Below are 22,860 nucleotides of genomic sequence, written 5' to 3' on the forward strand. Positions count from 1 at the left end.
AAAGCATAATCTAATTATATAAATCAAGTGTCACAAAAAATATGTGATTAATTATAAAATTATATAATATTTAATAAAATATATATGTTCTTAATCTTATTTTAAAAAAATTAAGGATTTTAATTCTTAAGGATTAATATATTTAATCGATCAAGTTATAAGAGTTTGATTAAAAAATAAATAAATTACAAGGACTCGATTTAAAATAAAAAAGAAAGAAACTATAGATTAATTTTACCTATTCTATATTTTTAAATGGATGGATAACAAATTCTTAATTAGAATACACTGTTATTCATTTTTTTTATGCATGGAGGTAATATATTTTGGAAGGACTAAATGGTAAAATGCACCTTCAACCACAAATTTAGGAATGTTTATCCTTAAACTCATATTAAACAAGCCTTGGTTATGTTATATGGGCCCAAAAATTCAATCTCTCTCCCTCTCTATCTCTCTCCTCCTTTTCTCTTTCTCTCTCTCTCTCCCCCCCCTTTCGCCTGCCAAACTTGTTCAGAGGACACCAAGGAGACAAAAGAAGCAGCAAATCAATGTGACCCTCATTTATGCTTTTTCCGTAGCCATAATATAGTTGTGAAAATGAGCGCCTTGACCATTAAGGGCTCGGCTCTTGAGCTTGGTAAAGGGCTTAAGGCTAGGCTCAGAGGACCTATTCTAAAAAAATTGCAAAAATTAAAATAAAATTAAACATTACAAAATTAATTAAAATATTTTAAAATTAAAAAATTTAAAATCATCACAATATTTTAAAAATTAAACAACAAATTTAGAAATCTAAACAACAAACATTCATCAATCAAAATCTAAATTCTCCTCATCCTCATCATTTATAAATAAAACATTAGATCCCTTAGATGTAAGTGTACTTATTGAAGATGGAGGTGGAGATTTAATGTCAATTACTTTTACAATTTTTTTCATCACTTACAATAAATATTAACCAAATTGTATCATTGTCAATCAAGTGTGTGTGTAAGATAAGCTGACTTATCAAGGCTTAAGGTCGCCCGAGTCCAAGCCCTTTTTCACAGGGCTTATCAGGGCTAGGTTCTCAAGCCCGGTTTCTTTTAAAAAAATAATTTTAAAACTCGAACCCTTATTTAAACAAAGCCTCCAAGCTCCTTTATTTCCAGCTCTTATTTGCCTTTACAAATCACAAGCTCCTTTTAAACACACATTAACCTAGCCACACAGAGGCTATCCTTGATTTTAACTCGCCTTTTCACATGTCCATACTCGCCTTCACATGCACCTTCTGTATTTAAGGGATATAAGGCCTTAACCATTACAAGTCGTTTCGCCATCTTTCGACATTGTAGCGCTACCTTTTAAGAGGACATGACCACAACCACCTTAGTTTTTATTGAGTAAAGTTAAAAGAGGAAGCTTTCGCCATCAACCAGACCATAATGATCAAATGAACGTGTTGGAAGACTTGGGATAATTTCTGTTGAGCAGTTCTTCAATCATTTGCAATGCAATTCTTTCTTCTTCATTCATCCTCCCTCCTCCCATCATCACTTATAGCCCTTCTGATGAGATTGAGACTGGAGACTTGTCGTGTTGCAACCTACAAGTAGATTTAAAGTCTAAGTTGTGTTAAGGACATTGCCCTTAAAAGCTATTTTGCCATACTATCAATCGCACAGTAACTCCTCAAGATTAAACAGACTCATCCTGCAAAGTTAACAAGTGCACAAAACAACATAGACTAATATATATACTCAAAACTTGAGAGTTGGGTACTGGATACATTGCATTCCCCAAGCTATATATAGGCACCGATCAAATGAAGCCTTGAAACACAATTTAATTAAGAATTTCAAATAAACATCATAGCACATTATTTCTATTTACTCCTTTAGTTTTGCACTTTTGCCACTTTACCACTTGAAGAAAAAATTAGTTTCTAGTGAACATATTGGATAGTTAATGCACATTAAATAAATCTATGGATGAGGAATTTAAAATTAAATATTTAGATCGTAGGACTTTCAGGAAGGCGTATTTAATAATTTTGCAAAATAAATCCGATAAAATGAACCCAATGTCCTTTTAACTCCAAATCCATTTATTAGCCCACTTTCATTTCTTAGCATATATATACTAAGAGCTCTTCTCGTGTGAGTAATATAGGACTTCTTTTGACACTATGTATAACATAATAATTGCAACAATTCCTCACATTTGTCAAAAGGGCAATTGTCATATGAGATATTTGCACTGAAAATAATCACTTCAAATCTTGTGAAACCATGTTTCTATGAACTAGACCTGAAGCAATAAAACTTAGTACACAGAAATGTCAATGAAAACATGTTTCTATGAACCAACAATCTTGGGTATATATACTAAAGGTCTTATTAGTCGGATTATACCTTCACGTTCTTCACTATTAATTATGGTTTTACAAGTTATCAGCCATACGAGCACCTCGTTTTAACAAATACTCTAGAAATTTTGCCATGATCTCATAAGAGCAGCCCCACTCAATATGATTTTCTCAAGTGTATCTGCAATGAATACACCATTCATAAAGACTATGAGAATTATTAAAAGCTTTTGCTCAGCCTTCGATTAATACATTTTAGCACTTTTTCAAACCATAGGAAATGATATAAAAATTTAGAGTTAGCAAAGCTAACAAATAACTTGTTCTTACTCAATGAACTTTCTTCATAGGATTTCCAATTAGAAATATTAGGTTGCCATCACCATTAATTTTAAATTGGCTTAAGTCTTATTCCCCTCAATGTTTCAATAATTAAATTCTTCTCTAGGGGTTAGTTAATGGATTCTTCAGATTTATATTTGATCCCACATAATCAATTAAGATAACTCTCTCTTTTAAAGATGCTTAATTGTATCTCGAATGATGTCTTCTTTTACCATTGTTTTCATTACAATGACTATTGCCATTTAACAATTACAAATTATTGACATGGCTTGTGTTGATTTTACTCACAGTAGAATATTTACTGAAAAGTTTTTCAACTACTTAACATCATTACTAGTCGACTTCATAGTAATAAACTTTGGCTCACATGATATTTTATTTGGGTAAAGTGGATTTTTTATCATTTGAATATAAAATTTAGTTAACATCATTGTATTATTTTAATACAACAAAAATCCATTATTCATATACCAATATTTATGGTGTCCCTCAAATACTCATTCATCTCATCATGTTATGAGACTACCATTATGCTCAATCTCCACGTAACATGTGTCAAGGGATTACCATTTATTAATGCAATAAGCTCTCTAAAGTTTGTACATGCATATATAAATTGAGTAATAGTATCATCCCATTTTCATTTTTTCCAAACATGTTAGCATCATGGGAATGCTCCTCAACACTATCCAAACAAGGGAAGGGGAGGGGACGAGAGAGGAGGGGGGTTCCCCCCCTCCCCCAATTTGGGGGGGAGGTTTTGGAGAGGAGGGGAGGAAAAATTTTAACTTCTACTTAACCAAACAAGGGGAGGGGCTCCCTTCCCCCCAACCAAACAATGCCTAAGTGTCTATTTTACACTAAAAGAATTGCTAAGAAAAATTTCCACAACTTAGCCTCTAGTTTTAGAGTAATGCACTTCGACTCTATTATGATCCTATCATCATATTTGTTTTCATCACTATTAAGAGTGAATTATCACTAGTAAATCTTCTCACATGAATACACAATTCCATTAACATTTGTGTATTTTATGCAATGGGTATCCACCATTCACAACACCATAATTCAGCAAATATTTCATTTATTTCATGAGACCATACCACATTTATTCACAATAATAAATACTCATGCCAATATAATTAAACAAATATAAAAAAATGTTTTCATACCTTGTCAATAATAATTCTAATTAAATTAGAGTTTCACCATATAATCTCCTCCAATTCTAATTAAATTAAAATTTAGAATTTCTCATAATTTAAATCCACCATGCATAAACCCATACACATAGCCCTCGCATATTGGATATTAAAAATTGCGAATGGATGAAAACATTTCCGAGGAACATGCTGTAACTGTGCAAGCAAACACCATGTGATCTGTCATAAATTTACTACACACGGTCAGCAAAGCGTTGATGCTTAATGCCCATAATATCCACTTGCATTTAAAAGCAAGTTTAAGGCGAGAAGCAACGCACTTATCTGCTTTCCCTATTAGAATATTTTAGACCCAAACAGATTTAATGCATATAAACTACTGTCATGTGCAGTCAAGCAATTAAAAACTCACAATATTAATGAAATCAAATTACTATGCCATTGACATTGAAACATTGTCAAGCCATTAGCATTGTTATAAACTCTTACTAGCATGCACAGCAATAGTATCTCACCACCACATCTTTAGCACAATAAGAAGCTTGGTCACTTTAAACATATCTCAATAAGGCTATATGACACATTAACACCAATATGACACATGCCAAGCATATTACCCTAGAAAATTGCAATCTTTGCCAATTAATATAAACAAAACACTGAGCCTTAATCTCTACGTTTCCAAATAATTGACATGCAAATAAATTCGCATCACTCATGTGCCAAATGATATACTGACCTCCTCCAATTTCAAGACACAACTTTCACTATTTTAAATTAAATTTGTAGCCAAAATAAATGCATGAACTGCTAATAACCTACACTAAATATTGTAACGAAAGCTGTACTTTCGAAGTCATTGAATAACAATTTCGTATTCCCTAGTAAAGCCTTTTAAAAAATCATTATTACTATAATAACAGCGGTTTAAACCATTATATTGTATTTTCTAAAATATCCAACAAAACACCAAAGTCATATATGATATAACCATGAAAACAGGAAATCAAAACTCAAAATTTTCGATAGTTAAAACAAATTAGAATGTCATGGTGAGAGGGGAAACAATCATATAATAGCTCCTTTAAGCAATGAATTAGAACCCTCCATGATTCACCCTTAAGAATTAGCAATCGAGATCCAAGCTTCTCAAGGTTCAAATCAAGGTCCACAAGGCTTTCAATTAGTCAATCAATCCAGTTGAGACCTTTAGAGACCACATTAGAGAAGCCAAACTAGATGCCATAGAAGCGCTGGTGCACTAGTCACTAATAGTGATACGTCCATTATCTCTACACAAAATTCTTCCACTAGCATCGGTGTTCATGTGCTAGGACTTTCACCAACTATGTGGTGCCTCTGGAGTCTCAAGTAAGTCTCGATTTTGGGATAGATTTGATATGTTGGTGTTTTTGTTCTTGTTCTTGTTTTTTTTTTTTTTTTGGTTTTCACCATTGCCCGTTTTAGCAAATCCTTTGTGCTCACATGCATGCACCCTAACACCTAATTTGTTCATGAACATCATCGGAACTCATTGCTTCACACCAGCCCCCATGTCCATGTTCTGTTCCTAGTTTCATAAATAACAAAACATATATGTTTAGAAATAATATTGATTTATTATAAACTCAATCAACCTTTATATTAACATTGAAGAGATGCCTTCCTGAAATTAAATCAAAACTCGGATCCATTTCCTTTCAAGAACAATGAATATTATCAAAAATGAAAAAGATTTACTTCCAGTAACAATTCAACAACCTCCGCTTATATGTTATCCTCACCCATAATGTTACTATCTCTTGAAAAACAAAACAACACTAAGGTGAGAAACATTTTGGACCTACGTACAGTGTTGATTTCTAAAAGACATATGAAAATTAAATAAAGCAAAATCATAAGTCAAACTTATCTCATTTCCATTGTTGAATGGAGTACTGGTGAAGAAATATCAATAGGATGAAATATAGCTCTTAAGATTGTTGCAACTTGTGAGTAAACTTAAAGTCTAAATTGTGCTAAGGACATCATCCTTAAGAGATATTTCATTATATTATATTGATTGCACAATATCTTTTTAAGATTAAACAGACTCATTCTACAAAATTAATAAGGGCATAGAACAACATAGACTAACATATATATTTAGAACTTAAGAGCTAGGTACCGGAAACATTGCACTTTCCAAGCTATATATAGGCACCGATCGATCAAATGAAGCCTTGAAACACAATTTAATTAAGAGTTTCAAATAAACATCACAGCACATTATTGCTATTTACTCCTTTGGCTTTGCCCGTTTGCCACTTTGCCACTCGAAGACAATTAAAAAATTAGTTTCTAGTGAAAATAATGTATGATGAATGCACATTAAATAAATCCATGGATGAGGAATTTAAAATTAAATATTCAAATCTTAGGACTTCCGGAAGGCATATCTAACAATTTTGCAAAATAAATCCAGTAAAATGAGCCAAATATCTCTTTAACTTTAAGACCATTAACTAATCCATTTTCATTTGTTAATGTATATGTAATAGGAACTCTCCTTACATGGGTAGCATGGGACTTCTCCTTTTGACACAAAAGCACAATAATTGCAACGTGTCGCACGTCCACCACGACGTTGCTGTTTTCTCCGCCCCATTTTTGCTGCTATTATCACTGCCGGTCTTCTTACCCAGCTCCACCATCATCACCCAGTTGGAGTTATCCGTACGCTGGCCAGCACATTTCTGCCACACTCTGATGTTGGAGTTCTCGGTGTCTAGCCTCAAGCACGTTATGGACGGCGACGGCAGCTTCTCTCGCATTTCCTCATCTTGGCGTGCAGGATCGCCTCCAAATCTCTGGCTTGGGATCACCATCCGGAGTCTTCAATATCGGGAAATTGGTCACAAAAAAGAAAAGAAGAGAGGCAGGCGTCAGGAAGACGGGCTCACGTTTCGCTGCTTCTTCCTTCACCTTGGCGTTGTCCGAACGAGCTTGGGTGGCGAGAGGTGAGAAAGACGAAAGGAGAGAGTAGAGAGAGAGATAGAGAGGAAGGGAGAAGATTTTTGGGCCCACATAACATAATTCATGTTTGTTTAAAATCAACCTCAGGTTATTCCTCCTATTCCTTTTAATAACAACTTCGTCAGTATCAAAATAAAAAAAAATATAAAAAATAAAAGTGTATAAAATTTTAAATATATTCCTATATAATAAATTTAAAAAGTGATATTATGTTATTTTTTCTCTCTCATTAGGAATAATTTTAAAAATATTTTTTAAATATTACTTAAAAAGTTGTACCATGACTTATAAATGAGACCAAATAAATTTTTTAAAATGTGCCTTATAAATGAAATCAGAGGAAGTATATTCTAAACATCTCACCCCAATAAAATAATTACTTATTTTAAAATAATTTTTTTTTCATATTTACTTTATTTAGTACGGTGTTTTGCCCTAAAATAAATATAAAGTAATTTATTCTATAAGGGTACTTGTAAAAAAAATAATGATTATACCCTAAAAGAGTAAAAATACCTTATATTTTTAATATTTAATTTTTTAAAAATACTTTATATTTTTTAACAAAAAGAGTATAGTTTAAGTTTAAATCGTTTTTGAACTTATAGTATAGTTTAGATTTTATATTATCATTTAATCAGATTTTGGAATAAAATATTGTAATAAAACATTTATCATATCACTTGAACTTTCTTTGCAAATACTTGCACCCTAAATTTTGGATTTACATTTGGTGATCATCGCATCATTCAAACGAGTGATCCTGGCACTTCATTTCAATTTAAAATCATATCTACTATTGATTTTAAATTAATTTTTAAATATTATATTTTTTAAAATGAAAAAAAATTAAAAATTAATATTAAATTTTAACTTTTCAAATTATGTCTAGATAATTAATTTGTAAAAATTCTCAAAAGAGTTAATATTAAATTAGATTGTCATCTGTCTATATTATCTACAGTACATTTAAATAATTAATTTGTAAAAGTTATAAAAATATATATTAAATTGGTTTATTTAGATTAAATATTTACTGATAAAATTGATCATGAAAAGATTTATTAAAAATTTGACATTTTTTATACATTTTTATTTTGATAATAAAATAAAAATAAAAACTTAAATCTAGACTGTTTAGATTACAAGAGAGGCGATGGAAATCATAATACTCATTATCTAATGAGCACCGAAGACAATCTAAATTTAATATTAAAATTTTCTATAATTTTTATTTTAACAAATTTAATATTTAAAATATTTAAAAATTAATTTAAATTAACGGTGGAGATGATTTTGAGTTGAAATAAAGGGTCAGATTACTCATATAGGTGATGAGCACCGCAGCACGATTAAGTACCGAATGCGAATCCCTAAATTTTAACAATGGTTTTGCCCGGTGTGAAAGCACAGTAGCGTACTCCCTCCTGTCCAAAATGTGGGAAGTCTGGTGCCTAGGTAAACTGATGAGTTATTTTCATGTGAGATTCACTCTTTATGCCACTAAATAATGCAAGCATATATTTAACTAAATTGAGACAGTATATGTTTCTTTTAGAAGTTTAAATGTAATAGACCGGATATTTTAAGCTTATATTTAAGTTTAAATGCAAGCTTAAATGTAATAGACAATGAAAGGAGGAAAACGGAAAATACTAAATATTTAAGCTTATATTTAAAATATTTTATTTTAATCAACTACCATAATGAAATTTTTAAAGGAAGGTATAACTTTGAGTCCATGCATTTTGTTCAAGTTTTATTATAAATCCTTGTCCTTTTGTTTAATATTTTAAGTTTCTATATTTTTATTTTTTAATATTTTAAATCTTTATAACACCGTTCATAAAGAAATTTAGAACATTAAAAAATAAAAAAATAAAAACCTAAAACACTGAAAATAAAAGAACACATGGATCTATAATAAAACTTTAACAAAATATAGGACTTAAAGTTATGTTTTTTCAACTTTTAAATAATCTCTTGCCCTGTAATTGATTCTCATTATTAATATTTTTAAACTTAAAAGTCTTTGCCTTAATTTTGTAATTGATTCTCATTATTAATATTTTTAAACTTAAAAGTCTTTGCCTTAATTTTGAAAAAGAAAATATAGATAGTGCTGGAAATAATTACTAAGAATTAAGAATATCAAATCGAACAAAAACCAAGACTTTTAGTTTTCAGCAGAGTTAACAAGTTATGAATGTCACCAGACCAACCAAATCAATTGCTGAAACATAGCATTTGTACAAGTTATGAATATTTTGAATTTCTAAGGAATTATACCGTTTCATTTGCCGAAATACGACAATGCTCTTAGGGCCCAATAATATCAATGGCCAGAGGAAAGTAATGTATCCTTTTCCTTGTCAAAGGATAAACTTCCATTGAAGCACCAAGAACTTTAGTAGTTTATATTCAGTAATCAAAAGGGCAAATAAATGTCGACTAGTATATCAGTAATCAGCACATATCTAGTTTATCGTGTTCTCCATTTCATTATCAAGGGGTGATCGCAACAGAACAGGCTTCGGTTTGCATTTTTAATACCATGGACTTCACTTTGCTTTTCACATCTATAAACTGCTAATTGTCAAGCAGACAACAAACTGGCCAAGGACTGAAAATAAAACAGACAGCCAACTATAACTCAGTCAGCTCTGCGCAGCTTCACATTCCTTGGAATTTCCTTGTAGCTCCGAACCTTTTCGACGGCTTGACGTAGTGGCCTCCCAACCGATGATCTTCGAACTTCCTGAGGGTCAAACTTAACGGAATTGTTTTCCTTGTTTTGTTGTCCAGAATCCACACATGAGGTTGTTGGACTGCTTCTCTTAACCAAGCTATCATGTAAAAGGACAGCAAATTTTGGATCATCAATCTCAAACAAGTCTTCAGTTGGTTTAGGATCTTCAGGCTTGAACCTGGCAGATTGCCTTCTTATAATTCTGCAGGAGGGGGTGGTCGTTATAAATCCTCTCGTTACTCAAATTACAAATTCAAACAATTCAAATTAAACATAAACAAGCAATCAAGCATACCTCTCATCAACATTCTCCTTTGTGTCAACTTGCTCAACGGTAGGAAACCCTGAAACTGCACGAGTAAACAAATAAAAAAAAGCTTGGTAGTCTCTGAATATTAAAATTTGACAAATGTTAGAAACAAATACGTTCAGTGTCTTCTCTGGTTTCTTCAGTCGGTTCTGATACTTCAGTCCTAAACCTAGCAGATTGCCTTCTCAAACTTTGCCTTCCAATAATTCATGAAAACCACATAAATGGATTATCCCACTAATCACAAATCCAAATTATAGACACTCAAATCAGATGTACATAACCATACCTTCTGTTTTCAATGTTCCCCAAGGGAGGTTGCACAATGGAAGGAGGTCCTGCAGCTGCGTGAAGTAATAAATGAGAAAAAGATTGGTGATGTGAGAATACAACAAGACGATACATTGTCTTATACAATTACATTCAGTGTCTACTCCAGCTTCTTCTCTAACTGTTGTTCCCGATGATGCTAGTCCTTCCCTTTTAACCAAATTTTCTTTTAGATGAGATACACATGATTTGGTGTTATCAGTCTCTAAGGAATCTTCTGTGAGCCCTGGCTCTTCAGGCTTGAACCCCACAGACTGCCTCCTCAAACAGCGCCTATTTGTATATTCATAGGAGAGATATAAGTAGCCTCCTTAAGCATGCCTAGTGTCAAACTTCAAGCATTATTCCAGCATAGCAGGTAATTATGAAATTCGTACCTTTGCTTGTCAACCTTCTCTTTGGCGATAGATTGTTTAATGATAGCAGCTCCAGAAGCTACATCAGATCCACGTGTTTAGGATATATATACATATATTAAGTTTTGCAGTTGTATAGATACAGTGGGTCAAGTACAATTATTACATTGCGATTTAGACACTTTTATCCTTTTCGCATTGGAAAGATTATCCGCTCTTCCATCTGCTTTAAAAGTTTGACCTGATTGCTGACTCTGAGATGTTCAGACCAGAAGGTAGTGAAAAAAGGGCATAAGTGTTGCAGGCAGCAAATAGTAAAGAGCAATCAACATAAATAATAAAGAGATTATTTAAAGCACCTCATTTGCAGTGACTTCATCTTTCAATTTTGAAGTCTGCTCTTTTTCCAAGGAGGGGATGGAAAAAGTAACGGTTAAAACATAGTCAATTATTTTAACTCCCTCATTAGCACATTATAGCTATAACATGAGTTAAACTGACCTTTGATTCTAATTTCACAGCTCTGAGTATACCATTTTTGCATCCTAATTCAAGCTGGAGTTCCCTCAGCTGAATGGCAACAAACATAGTGTCACTCAACACAATTACACAAATAAAAGTCAACATAAAAGCATTAAACTGTTATATGTACTGAGAGCATTTAAAACATTAGCTTACCCTCTGTCTACTAGAGTTAAGTTCCTGCATGTGTTATGTAAAAGACATTAGAAAGGTTATTTATTCAATTTCAAATTCAAACCTGTTCAAATTATATACCATCACAGTAGGAAGCTAGAGTAAAATATTCAGAAATTAGAACATTTAAACAGTACCGCCAACATCTGGCTATTTGCCCGAGCAAGATCCACATTTTGCATACTCAGTTTCTGAAAATCGCTTTGCAATTTCTGTAGCTCTGCTTTGCTTGATTCTATGATAGCGCTACCAACCACAGTTCAGGAAGGCCCAATAAAGAACAGCCAGCTTAGTAGCAATTAATACAGATAAAAATAGATTAAATTAACAGAGGATACTTTCTGCTTGCCAGCAGCTTCATTAGCATGGTATTTTCCTGCAAAGGATATTTAAGATAGTCCATGCTTCAAGTGATAAACTAATTACAGAAAATAGAAGGAAATCTTGAAATGCCACAATTGCAATAAGTATACCTTCAGAAGTTGGCCGGTAGACTCGTCAACTCCTAGGGTAGCAGATTGCTTTTTTGCAGGTTGGTTTGATGGCTTTAGATGCTCCTGCTGCAAATTTGTTATGTCAGTCAGCATTTTCTTCGTTGGACCCCCAAGAAAATCTCCCTTCAGCACTTTTGCTTTCTGTGTTTTGTTGCCTGCAAACCATTTCATGTTATTCCCAGAGCACGCATACAGCACTCCAACGCCCCAAAACAAAACCCATATTGCCCTTTCTACCAAGAAAGAAAAATACCCAGCAGCCGCAAATTGAAACGAGAATTTTGGATCTTCAGCTATTTGGTGGCCCACCTTAATAAAATTATCAGCTTGGCAATCTCAAAAGAAAGCAGATATTGACTTTCCTAAGACAGCACCTAATGCATATTTCAGAACCCACAACGACAAAGGTGATCTAATTGAGCAATCGATAAGCCCGGAAAATCCTAATGGAAGTAAAAAAAGATCTTGTCGAAATCAATCGGGTAACTCTGAAACATCAACTAAGAAACTAAAATAGAGAGCATAAAAAACCTAAACCCACGCGAAAGAAGGTTATACTTTTAGAGAGAAACTGAAATTAAAGAACAGGGGGAAGTTGATAGTGCAAAGCCGCACCTCCTCTGCCACACGTCTCTGAATCAACTAAGACGCTTCCTTCCATAGTGAGAACGAGTACCTAGTAACCCTGACTCATCAGCTCAGTTCCTCTTTCTCTCTCAAATCGAAGGAGGGAAACTGAGGCGAGGGAATGGGAATCGTGGAATTGATTGCGCAGAAGAGACAACGTCTTTCCGAAGCAAAATCCAAACCTCCTTTGAATTTGGTTAGGTTCGCTCCGAACCTATTTACTTCAATATGTCATCTAGGGCTGCACAAAAGACTGAACAGGACTGAACTTTAGCCTAACCCAGAGTCTGGTCCTTTTCATGAAAAGGACTAGGTTAAGTAACCCGTAGTCCGGTCTGATCCTGTAAAAACTCAGAGATTAACAAGACTGGATTTGGTTCATAGGACTAGGAGACTGGTCCTGTTAGTCCAATACTCACTTGGCCTTTTTTTTTCTTTTTTTTCTCTATGATGACCAATAATCTATTTCAACTTAACAAACTCAATTAAGATAATAAAAACACTTATAATCATAATAAATCCATAATAATTTCTAACACCAAGAAAATAATATTTTAGTTACAGTCCAAACTCTAAATGATTTAAATACATAACTTCAATAAAAAATTAGAGGAAAGACCAAAAATAGACCAAAGGAAAAAAAATCAGCAAGAACAGAAGTAATAAAAATCAGCCCAGAGACATGTTCCTTCAAAGTTCGAACATATCAAGATCAGAGTACAAAGTGATAGGCAGGGGCTAGGGCTTTGGCGCACTGAAGAAATTGAGAATGAGAACGAAGTTGAGTGAGTGGCTGAGATGCTAAGTGCTGTTGAGTAACAGTGTTGAGGTTTTTTTTTATCAGAGTGCAAAGTGCAAGGCAGGATTAAGACTTTTTTTTCTAAGACTTAGTAATTAATAATTTATAAATTAATTTTAATTATATTAAAATAATTATATAGGACCAAACCGGACCACTTAGTCTAGATGCTTGGTCTCTAGTCTGGTCTTACCAAAAAAATCAGTCCTGTCTTTTTGGTCTTTTTAGTCCCATAGGACTAGCATTTTACAGGATTGGACAGGACCGAATTTTCATAGGTCGGACCGGACCAAACAAGACTACGAGACTTTTGCACAGCCCTAATGTCATCTGTGGATAAATGTTTTCACCTCTTAATTTTCAAAAAATCAATTATTTAATTAATTTTTATATGTTTTAACTCAAATATAGTTAAAGTTATAAAATTAAAGATTTCAACAATTTATTATTTATAATTGTAATTAATGGCTAGTCTCTAATTGTCATTTTTTCTTTTCCTAATGGCTACTAAAATTAAAATAATTTGGGTAGATTGTATTTATTTGAATCGGATTTAAAATATTCTATTTTTTAAAAAAAGTTTATATAGTCAAGTTCAGCCTTAACACCCACAAACTTGAATTTATTCAGACTGGTCCAAATACCTAAAACTTTTAAAAAGTATTTTTTTATTTTTTAAACTAATTTTAGTTTTCAACTAATTCTGTTAAGCATAAAATATTATTTTAATTTTAAAATAATAAAATAAAAAATAATAACTTATCAACTTTATACTTAAGTAACTCTGTTACTATTTTATTATATTATATATAATTTATTAATAAATATTTTTTTTATTTGTAAATTAATGTCTTAGTTATTTAAATATTACTCTTATTATGGTCATATATAAATATTTTATATATTTTAATTAAATTATATTATTTTAATTATTATTAAGTTGATTTTAATTCAATCACAATTAGATCACTTATTTAAATTCATTACCCCAATTAATTCAAAGTTTTTAATAACTTTTGTCTAAAATGTACTTTTTGTTTTTAAAAATATGAGAAAAATAGCTATCACTATATTATATAAGACTAAATCATTTAATTATGAGTAAAATATTATTTTTGAGAATTATTTTTTTAATTTTTTATATTGTTTAACCCCTACATATAAGGGGTATTTAGTCTAATTTATTTTTAATTTTTAACCATGTCTAACATAGATGATAACCAAATATTTATTCATGAATATTGTTTTATTTATTATATTTATCTAGTAGTAGAATCAAGAATTTTTATACGTCCAAATTTTATTTTTAAAATTATTTTAAATTTAATTTTAACTCTAAAATTAATTATCTTATTTTATAAAATATAAAATACATCTTTTTAGATACTTAAATGATGCATAGGACTTGAAACTTTTTTAAAAAAAATAAATAGGTCTTAAAATATAAAAATAAATATTAAAATATATTTTAAATATTATTTTAAAATATTTATATTAATTAAAAATAATAAAAATATGAAAATATAAATATTATTTATTTATTTTAAAATAACTGTAGTAATGCACTGAGATATATGATATTTTAATATAAAATGACATAGAACTTAAAAAATTAATTAATATTTATTATATTTTATATATTTTTAAAAAATATTATTTTTGCATTCGAGTATTCAGGTCAAGTTTGAACCAGATTGAGCTTGGCTTAAATTTTTCTTTGGCCTCATCAAACTAGCCCGAATAGGCCTGAACATTAAAAAAATATTATTTTTGTGAGCTCGGTCCTAAATTTTTTGGCGACTTCAGGCTAACTTGTTAAGTTTGATTCAAATTACCAGATCAACTAAGTGTAAGGCACTTGTGTTATCTGTTTCAGTTTTAAAATGATTGTCTATTTATATTATGATCATCTCATTTTCTAAGGCTTCTATTCTTGAGGATTATTCCTTCGATTTTTTTTATAAATCATTTCTATCAATTTCATCAATATTAATGCAAAAAGAGTATAAGGAATAAAAGTGTGAAGAATTACAAATATACTCCTATAACAAATTTAAAAAATAATATTATATTAATTTTTTTTTCATAAAAAATAATTTAAAAATACTTTATAAATATTATTTAAAAAATTATCTCGTGGCTTGTAAATAATATTAAATGAACCTTTTAAAATTTAATTTATAAATGACGAGAGGGAGGACAGCAGAAGAAATCTTTCCAGGGAGGGCGCCTCCATGTTTTCACACCTGGAAACAGAAAGTCACAATCTTCGTCCTTAATTAGCATCTAATTCTCATTCTTTTTCTCTCCCCTCATTAAAAGGCTTTTCACTCATCAAACAACCGGCAAACTTCAATCAAAGAATCTTCATCTGTTTAATTTAACCGTAAAACTAGAAGGCCAAAAAGTTAATTTTCATGCAGCAAAAAAGCGTCCTTGTTCCCACTTTTCGCGCCTATAGCCATAAGCCCTGCTTTTCCGTCTCACTAATCACTATTTATCTGCAAAAGAGATGTACGTGAATTGAATACGTATATTCCGTACAATACTCTGTCGCATTCATATATACAACTAAAACACGCGCGTCCAATGTTCTTTTTTGTTTTTTTTTGTTTTTGAAATGTTTGGGTTACGATGCATTTTAATTAATTCGTTAATTTATGTAGTATATTTTGACGCTGTTCGTTAGTTCGCTCTCGGCCAACGGCAAGTACGGTCAGCAAGCTAGGTAAGGAATGTGGCTCCAAGACAACCGCCCCGCTGATAATCTCTTGCTTCTTCTTCAAATAAACGAAAAAACCCCCCTCCCTCAATCATCTACTCTAACTACACACCACTGTTCTCATTATTAAAATCTTGGTTTACATAAACCCCATTAGAGTTTCCCAGAATTCTTCCAGAGAATATACAGAAACCAGACATGATGATTCCAGTTGGCTGCTGCGTTATTCTCTCGGTATGGCTCCTCAGCTTCCCTCTCTCTCCCCCTCCCATCAAAGCTGCCTTCAGCCCTGAACATGTGGTTATGGATGTTCAAAGGTGAGAAGGAGGGCCACAAATTCCAACACTTTCTTCTGCTGCCGAGTTTAGTTTGTCTCCTCTAACACTTTGCATGCAAAAAACAACAATATCCCGTCTCTGCATTATTCAAAAATTTCAATGGCTTTCACTTTTATGCCCAAAACTTGCTTTTCCTGTTTCCAATATGTTTTCTTTTGGCGGCTCAGAACATATTAACAATGTTTTGATTTAATATCTGTATTCTTTCATGTTTTCTCATTTGCATATTGCTTCCCGCAGATAAAGGTCCACATCATGAAACATTTCCAGATTCTCCCACCCCATCATTTTGTTCTTCACTTGATTCTATTTCATGCCAGGGCTCTTCCCGTTTAAGAAATGGAAAGCTTTTCTTTTGTCACATGAATCTTACTTCCATGTCACTCTTAAAACCCCATCCTTTCTTTCTTAACAATATATATGTCCATTAGTATTCTGTTGGATGGGAACAATTATGATAAAAAAAGAACAGAGTAAAGAGAACTCATAAAATATTGATCAGTTTCAAATAGAATAGCAGAAACCAAAAATCGCTTGACGAGTCTCTCGCTTATTACTTTGGTCTGATTTTTTGTGCGCTCGACACAATCACACCCATGCATAGCCTTTTTTTCATATAAAAATCTCTGATTCTGAAGCGTTTTATGTGAAAAAAGAAAACAAAATCCAAAATCCGATAAGAACAGGCTTCAAAAACTTTACCTTCACGCACACTATTAAATCCATGCATTGGTTTGCCTACTTTTTACTCACCAGGGACGTTTCATTATTCAGTGTTTTGCATGAAAACAACATAACCCAAACATAATTACCTTCTCCGTCTTCACACTGATTTTCCCGACATCCAAACAAAAGCGGAGCATCTCTGCTTTCGCGCCATCTGAACCTTCCTTTCTTGTTTCCCTTGCTTGCAGGAGAATCAACGCATCTCTCTCCAGAAGACAACTCCTCTCGGTTGGAAAATCCGATCAAGCTCCCGGCTGCCTCACCGGCAACCCGATCGACGACTGCTGGCGATGCGACCCCAACTGGGCAGCTGACCGCCAGAAGCTGGCGGACTGTGGCATTGGGTTCGGCTCCGACGCTGCTGGTGGCAAGGGCGGCCAGTTCTACATCGTCACCGACCCATCCGACGACGACCCGGTGAACCCAGCTCCGGGAACTCTTCGGCACGCCGTAATCCAAGACATGCCCCTCTGGATCGTGTTCGCTGGCAACATGATGATCGCCCTTAAGCAGGAGCTCATGTTCAACAGCTTCAAGACCATGGACGGGCGTGGCGCCAGCGTGCACATCATCGGCAACGGCTGCATCACCCTGCAATACGTCACCAACATCATCATCCACAACGTGCATATCCACCACTGCAGGCCGTCGAGCAAAGGTATGATACGGGCGAGTCCAACAAAGGCAGGGTTGAGAGGGGGATCAGACGGCGACGGGGTGTCGATCTATGGGTCGGAGAAGATCTGGATAGACCACTGCACGCTGGCGTATTGCAGGGACGGCCTAATAGACGCGATAATGGGGTCGACGGGGATAACGATATCGAACAACCAATTCTCACACCACGACAAGGTGATGCTGTTGGGGCACGACGATAGGTATACAGGGGACAGGAGGATGCAGGTGACAGTAGCGTTCAATCACTTCGGGGAGAAGCTGGTGCAGCGGATGCCACGATGCAGGCACGGGTACGTACACGTGGTGAACAACGATTATACGCAGTGGGAAATGTACGCAATCGGCGGCAGTGCGAGGCCCACCATAAACAGCCAGGGGAACCGCTACAGTGCTCCGGCCAATCCTAATGCTAAAGAGGTGACCAAGAGGGTGGACGCGGACGAGAGAGAGTGGGCGAGTTGGAGTTGGAAAACGGAGGGAGACCTCATGATGAACGGAGCATACTTCGTGGCATCCGGCGATTGGGTTAGCACCCAGTACGCGCAGGACTCGTCTCTCCCACCCCAATCCGCCCTTCATATCGACCTCCTCACCCTCAACGCCGGCGTCTTCAACGATCCCAGGGAAAGTGGTGATGTGTATCCGCTGTTCCTCCAGAACGGAGTGATTTTGAATAATGCTGCTGCGCCACCCTCCTCCCCCCTCCTGTCTCTTGTATTCTTATTAGTTTATGTATTCGATTAATGTTTCGTTTCTTTTTTCTTTTTTCAAATAGAAACTGAAAATCCATTAATACAAGCTGAAAACAAAACAAAACACCTAAACTCTTTCATCATCTTCCACCCGTGTTAGCTAGGAAATGGATGATAATCAAAGAATGTTCCGTTTCACATATAGAGCACAAGGGGAAAAAAACAGAGGGAAGAAAGTTAACAAAATTATGTTAACAGCTGACAAAGTTAAGGGTGCTGCATGACGCCCGCCAAAAGTTAATGGCAAGCTGTAGCCACAATCTTGTTTCATTTCTATACCATTAATTTAATATTATATCAATGTATCCATCTGCGTAAATAAGAATGATATATATAATGCTAAAACTCATCACTTTTCCTTTATTTCAGTCATTTTTACCGAATAAGTTCCGCTTGACTGAAATCATGGAGCATTACTACAAAAGTATAAATTTATTCAATTACTATACTTAATACAGACATTAAATACTTGTACTGTCTAAACTATTAAAATATAAATTAACGATTCAGATAAATTTATTCATTTATTAATTTTAAGTAAAGTATAAATTTATAACTATTGATTTGAATTTTAATAGTTCAGATGGTAAAAATTTAATGTTTGTATTAAATACAGTTATCGAATCTAAATTCATACATATGACACCACAAATGTGACAGTTATTTGAAGAATTGTTAAATATATGAAGATAGGATTTTAAAATTTGGCTTATTTGACAGTTCACATAACAACCGTCAAACCTAATAAACATTAAAGTTACAAGTTTGATGGTTGGTAAAAGAATTGTCAAACTTGTTGAAAAATAGTTTGATTTAAAATTAAAATTTGATATATTTGATGGTTACTTCACTGAATCGTCAAACTTTGTGAAATATATTTGACTATTAAAATAGTCAACTATCAAATACGTTGATTTAAAACCCACCCATTCTTCTCCTTCAAACTCGCCGTCGTTCTGTTCATCATCTCTGTTTTGTCTACTTCAGTGAGATTCAAGCGTACCCATGTCGATTTCACCTTTCCTAGCTTGATTTTATCCCATCCCCTTTGTTTTAGGTGTACCCCATTTGCTCTCGAGTGCTGTCTTTGTCCTCCTCCATCATTTTTTATTTCACCTCTTCCATCGGCGTCCATACTGTTCGTCGATGTTAGGTAAGCATGCTTCTTTCACCTTTCTCTTCCTTTCTTACTCTCCATTGCTCAAATTTATGAATACATAATAATTTTGAAAATTTGAAGAGAATTATGGGATTAATTTGAATTGTTGTTATGGGTTACTTTAAAATGTCTATTGGACCAAGAATGTATTACTAGTTTGGTAGTTTTATTGCTGATTTATTTTTAGGCAAATGTAAAGCAATTTTTAAATTGTATTTTTTATTAATATATGTTTTATTTTATTGTATTGTGAATTTTGCTTTTGTCGCTATGGTTGAATAGAGTTGAATTGGGTTCGATTCAATTATATAGGATTGAAATTTAGTATAAAGTGATGGCAAAATGCCTCAAAAAAGTCACATTTTTAACTCTTATGCTACCAGCTTTTTGTTTAAAAGTAATTAAATTTGACATAGTTGTAAATTGTTGTGATTGATTTGAGTTAAATAATTATGTTTATTAAATTGAATAGGGATGGAATTAAATATGAATAGAGAGCATATGCCTAGAATGTCTCATTTTTAAATTGTTATATTACTAAATTTTCATTTAATACTTGCAGTATATACTTAGTTTCTCAAAAAATTAAGTATAGTTATAAGTATTTATTTTAATTTAGCTTAAGAGGGGATTATGTTGCATGTAGTGGCTCATAACTCATAGGTGGTTTTAAGTAATTAATATTCCTTGTGTTTGTCTCAAATACTCTTATAATATGATTGAGCCATTGATTACATTTCCCAAATTAATTTTTGATAGATCGGGATTATGGATAAGATATGAATGTTTGTGAATTGAGTGTCAAAGAAATATTTGGATGGGGTTAAAGAATTTATTAGGTTTGCACTTGAGCATGAAGATGACTATAACATTATTGTATGCCCTTGTGTAAGATGTGGTCTTTTGAAGCAAATTGGCAAGAGTGAGTTGAAAGATCATTTAGTGTCATAGACTTGATTAATTTTACAACTATTAGCATAAGCATGGTGAGATAAGGAATGTGACCAAAAGTAGTCATAATAGTTTTGTGTCACATGATTTTGATACAAATATAAAAGAGATAGATCATGTTGAAGAGATGGCTAATGTGATTGATGAAGAACTCAAGGACTATCTTGAAATACTTGAAAGGTTGAAATACTATTAAAAAAATTAAAATTAGTGATGGACATTTAGTGATGGATCTCCAATCCATTACTAATTATAGGTATTAGTAACGAAAATTGTGTGATGAACTAAAATCTGTCACTAATTATATAAATTAATGATGGATTAGTGATAAAAATATGATGTCGTCACATTTTGGTCAAATTTTATAAATTTATTAATCAATTTAAATCCATCACTAATTACCATCACTAAATCTTTATATTAATAAAAAATTAGTGATAGATATTTTTAATTAAAAGATCACTACAATATGCTTAAATATTATATAAAAATAAAAAATTTATAATATACATGGAGATAATTACATGAATAAAATATTAATAATTATCAAATTAAATAAGTGCATAAATAATTTTTTCTCTTATTATAAGTAAAATATATATTATAAAATGACATTGAAAAAAATAAAAAAATATTTTATTTTTTAAATTCAAATATAAAAATAAAATATTTATCTTATAAAAATAATTTAATTATAACATAGATAATATAAAATGATATAAATAAATATTTATTTTCATAAAATATATATTGACATTAAATAATACATTTATTAACTAATAATATATAATAATTTATATATTTATATGTCTTATTGTGTGTATGAATTAATATGTATTATCAACATATTTAAACAATAATATATTAAAAATATATTAGGTTAAATATATGTGTTTAATTAAATAATATATATTAAATTTTTCTTATTAATAATGAAAAATCATTACAGCTCAACTAACAAAAGGTGCAAATGAAAACATGGATGTCTTAGATTCGAGATGAGGTAATATTACAAGCAAAGAGAATGAAAATAAATTGTTGACATGGCGATGACGTGGCATGGAGAATCAAGTGGCAATTATGTGGCAAGTGGTGGGGGTGATGTGTACTTGAGACATGATATGGGGAGGTGACATGACAGTGTTTGGACTCACAAAATTTTTTTATTATAAAATAACTTAGCAACAAATAGTTATTAATTAGTGACAGATATTTCACATCATTAAATTAGTGATGAATTCGTGTTTGTCACAAAATTAATGATGCCATATTTGTGATAGAAAGTAGTTAGGAACTATCTACCGTTAAAGGTAAAATTAGTGATAAATTTTGCTAATTAATAACGGATTCATCCGTCACTTATTTCATTTTTTTTAGTAGTAAAAAGCGATGTAATTAAGGACACCTTTGTACAATAATTGCATTGAATTCTCAAAATTGACCAACTTAAAAGCAAGAGGCAGTTTGATTGATACAATTTTCATAAAATTTCCTTTACTTATTCAATGAAATGCTACCAAAGGATAATAATCTTCCAACACGAACATGCAATGCAAAACAGATCTTGCTATCTATGGGCATGAGCTATGAGAAGTTACATGCTTATCCTAATGATTGCATTTTGTTTAGAAATTAATATGCATCATTAAGTCATTGTCCTAGATGTAATGCATCATGCTATAAGGATAATGAAAAGAGTCCGGAGAAGGCATTTGGTGCTTTTGCCATATAATGCAAGTGGGTTGATTACAAAAGTGGCTTAAAGTTTGATGACACATCAAGCTGCATACAGATGAATCTTAATAAAGAAGGATCTAAAATTGAGCTTTTCATTTTGACATCACAAGCTTGACAAGTATTCTATATTCTTGATCTTGTTAAATCAGGTTGGTCTATTATTTTATTGACAAATTAAGAAATTGGAGAGGTTAATGATGCTAGATAAATTATTGTTGAGGATGATCCATTTGTAAGAGTATTACTTGAAAGTAATTTAATTGAAGATAATGCCAATAATATGAGATATGATTAAAATAAAGGTATTTGAATTTCAAAAAGAGAAAAAAGAGTTTGAGAAAAGATTAAGGGGGTTACTGTCAAAGTGAAAAAAACAAGAAAAGGACAAAAAATTAACTTAAGTATGTGCATTTTTCAATTTAATTAATTAATTTATAGTTGCGATTTGTGTGTTTTTTTAATTTATTTAATTAATTTATAGTTGTGACTTGTGTGTTATTTTATTTACTTAATTGATTTGTAGTAGTGACTTGTGTGCTTTTTATTTACTTAATTAATTT

General features: G+C 32.3%; 2 protein-coding genes across 6 annotated transcripts; one reads left to right on the top strand and one right to left on the bottom strand.

Annotated features, from left to right (window-relative positions):
- Positions 1-9,266: 9,266 nt before the first annotated feature.
- On the bottom strand, positions 9,267-12,581 carry LOC129293305 (SHUGOSHIN 2-like). Of its 4 annotated transcripts, none has more exons than XM_054931192.1 (15): positions 12,427-12,552; positions 12,065-12,185; positions 11,791-11,966; positions 11,656-11,693; positions 11,455-11,563; positions 11,300-11,323; positions 11,123-11,191; positions 10,981-11,016; positions 10,788-10,875; positions 10,643-10,700; positions 10,357-10,538; positions 10,225-10,279; positions 10,052-10,131; positions 9,921-9,975; positions 9,267-9,827 (listed from the first exon to the last, which is right to left on the bottom strand). In XM_054931192.1, exons 3-15 carry the CDS (start codon positions 11,902-11,904, stop codon positions 9,530-9,532), a joined length of 1,206 nt encoding a protein of 401 aa, XP_054787167.1. In that variant the 5' UTR covers positions 11,905-11,966; positions 12,065-12,185; positions 12,427-12,552; the 3' UTR covers positions 9,267-9,529. The 4 variants fall into 4 exon arrangements, with proteins under 4 accessions (XP_054787167.1, XP_054787168.1, XP_054787164.1 ...); XM_054931193.1 differs by having other exon boundaries at positions 12,065-12,120; positions 12,427-12,513; XM_054931189.1 differs by lacking the exon at positions 12,065-12,185 and having other exon boundaries at positions 12,427-12,581.
- A 3,080-nt stretch (positions 12,582-15,661) lies between these two features.
- Positions 15,662-18,456, top strand: LOC129293749 (probable pectate lyase 12). 2 transcript variants are annotated; one of them, XM_054931846.1, is made up of 4 exons: positions 15,662-15,751; positions 15,904-15,965; positions 16,117-16,276; positions 17,212-18,456. In XM_054931846.1, exons 3-4 carry the CDS (start codon positions 16,158-16,160, stop codon positions 18,443-18,445), a joined length of 1,353 nt encoding a protein of 450 aa, XP_054787821.1. In that variant the 5' UTR covers positions 15,662-15,751; positions 15,904-15,965; positions 16,117-16,157; the 3' UTR covers positions 18,446-18,456. The 2 variants fall into 2 exon arrangements, with proteins under 2 accessions (XP_054787821.1, XP_054787822.1); XM_054931847.1 differs by lacking the exons at positions 15,904-15,965; positions 16,117-16,276 and having other exon boundaries at positions 15,663-15,751.
- The last annotated feature ends 4,404 nt before the right edge of the window (positions 18,457-22,860 follow it).

This window comes from Prosopis cineraria, unplaced genomic scaffold (genome assembly GCF_029017545.1).
Source record: "Prosopis cineraria cultivar Desert tree isolate PC_DT_omini unplaced genomic scaffold, ASM2901754v1 PC14, whole genome shotgun sequence".
NCBI classification, from domain to species: Eukaryota; Viridiplantae; Streptophyta; class Magnoliopsida; order Fabales; family Fabaceae; genus Prosopis; species Prosopis cineraria.

Coding starts and splice junctions, on each gene's coding strand:
- LOC129293305 (XM_054931189.1), bottom strand. CDS start 12,472: ATGGAAGGAAGCGTCTTAGTTGATTCAGAGACGTGTGGCAGAGGAG. Junction 10,539..10,642: donor GAGAAGGTTGACAAGCAAAG/GTACGAATTTCA, acceptor ATATACAAATAG/GCGCTGTTTGAGGAGGCAGT. Junction 10,132..10,224: donor GGGAACATTGAAAACAGAAG/GTATGGTTATGT, acceptor AATTATTGGAAG/GCAAAGTTTGAGAAGGCAAT.
- LOC129293749 (XM_054931846.1), top strand. CDS start 16,158: ATGATGATTCCAGTTGGCTGCTGCGTTATTCTCTCGGTATGGCTCCTC. Junction 16,277..17,211: donor GTGGTTATGGATGTTCAAAG/GTGAGAAGGAGG, acceptor CCTTGCTTGCAG/GAGAATCAACGCATCTCTCT.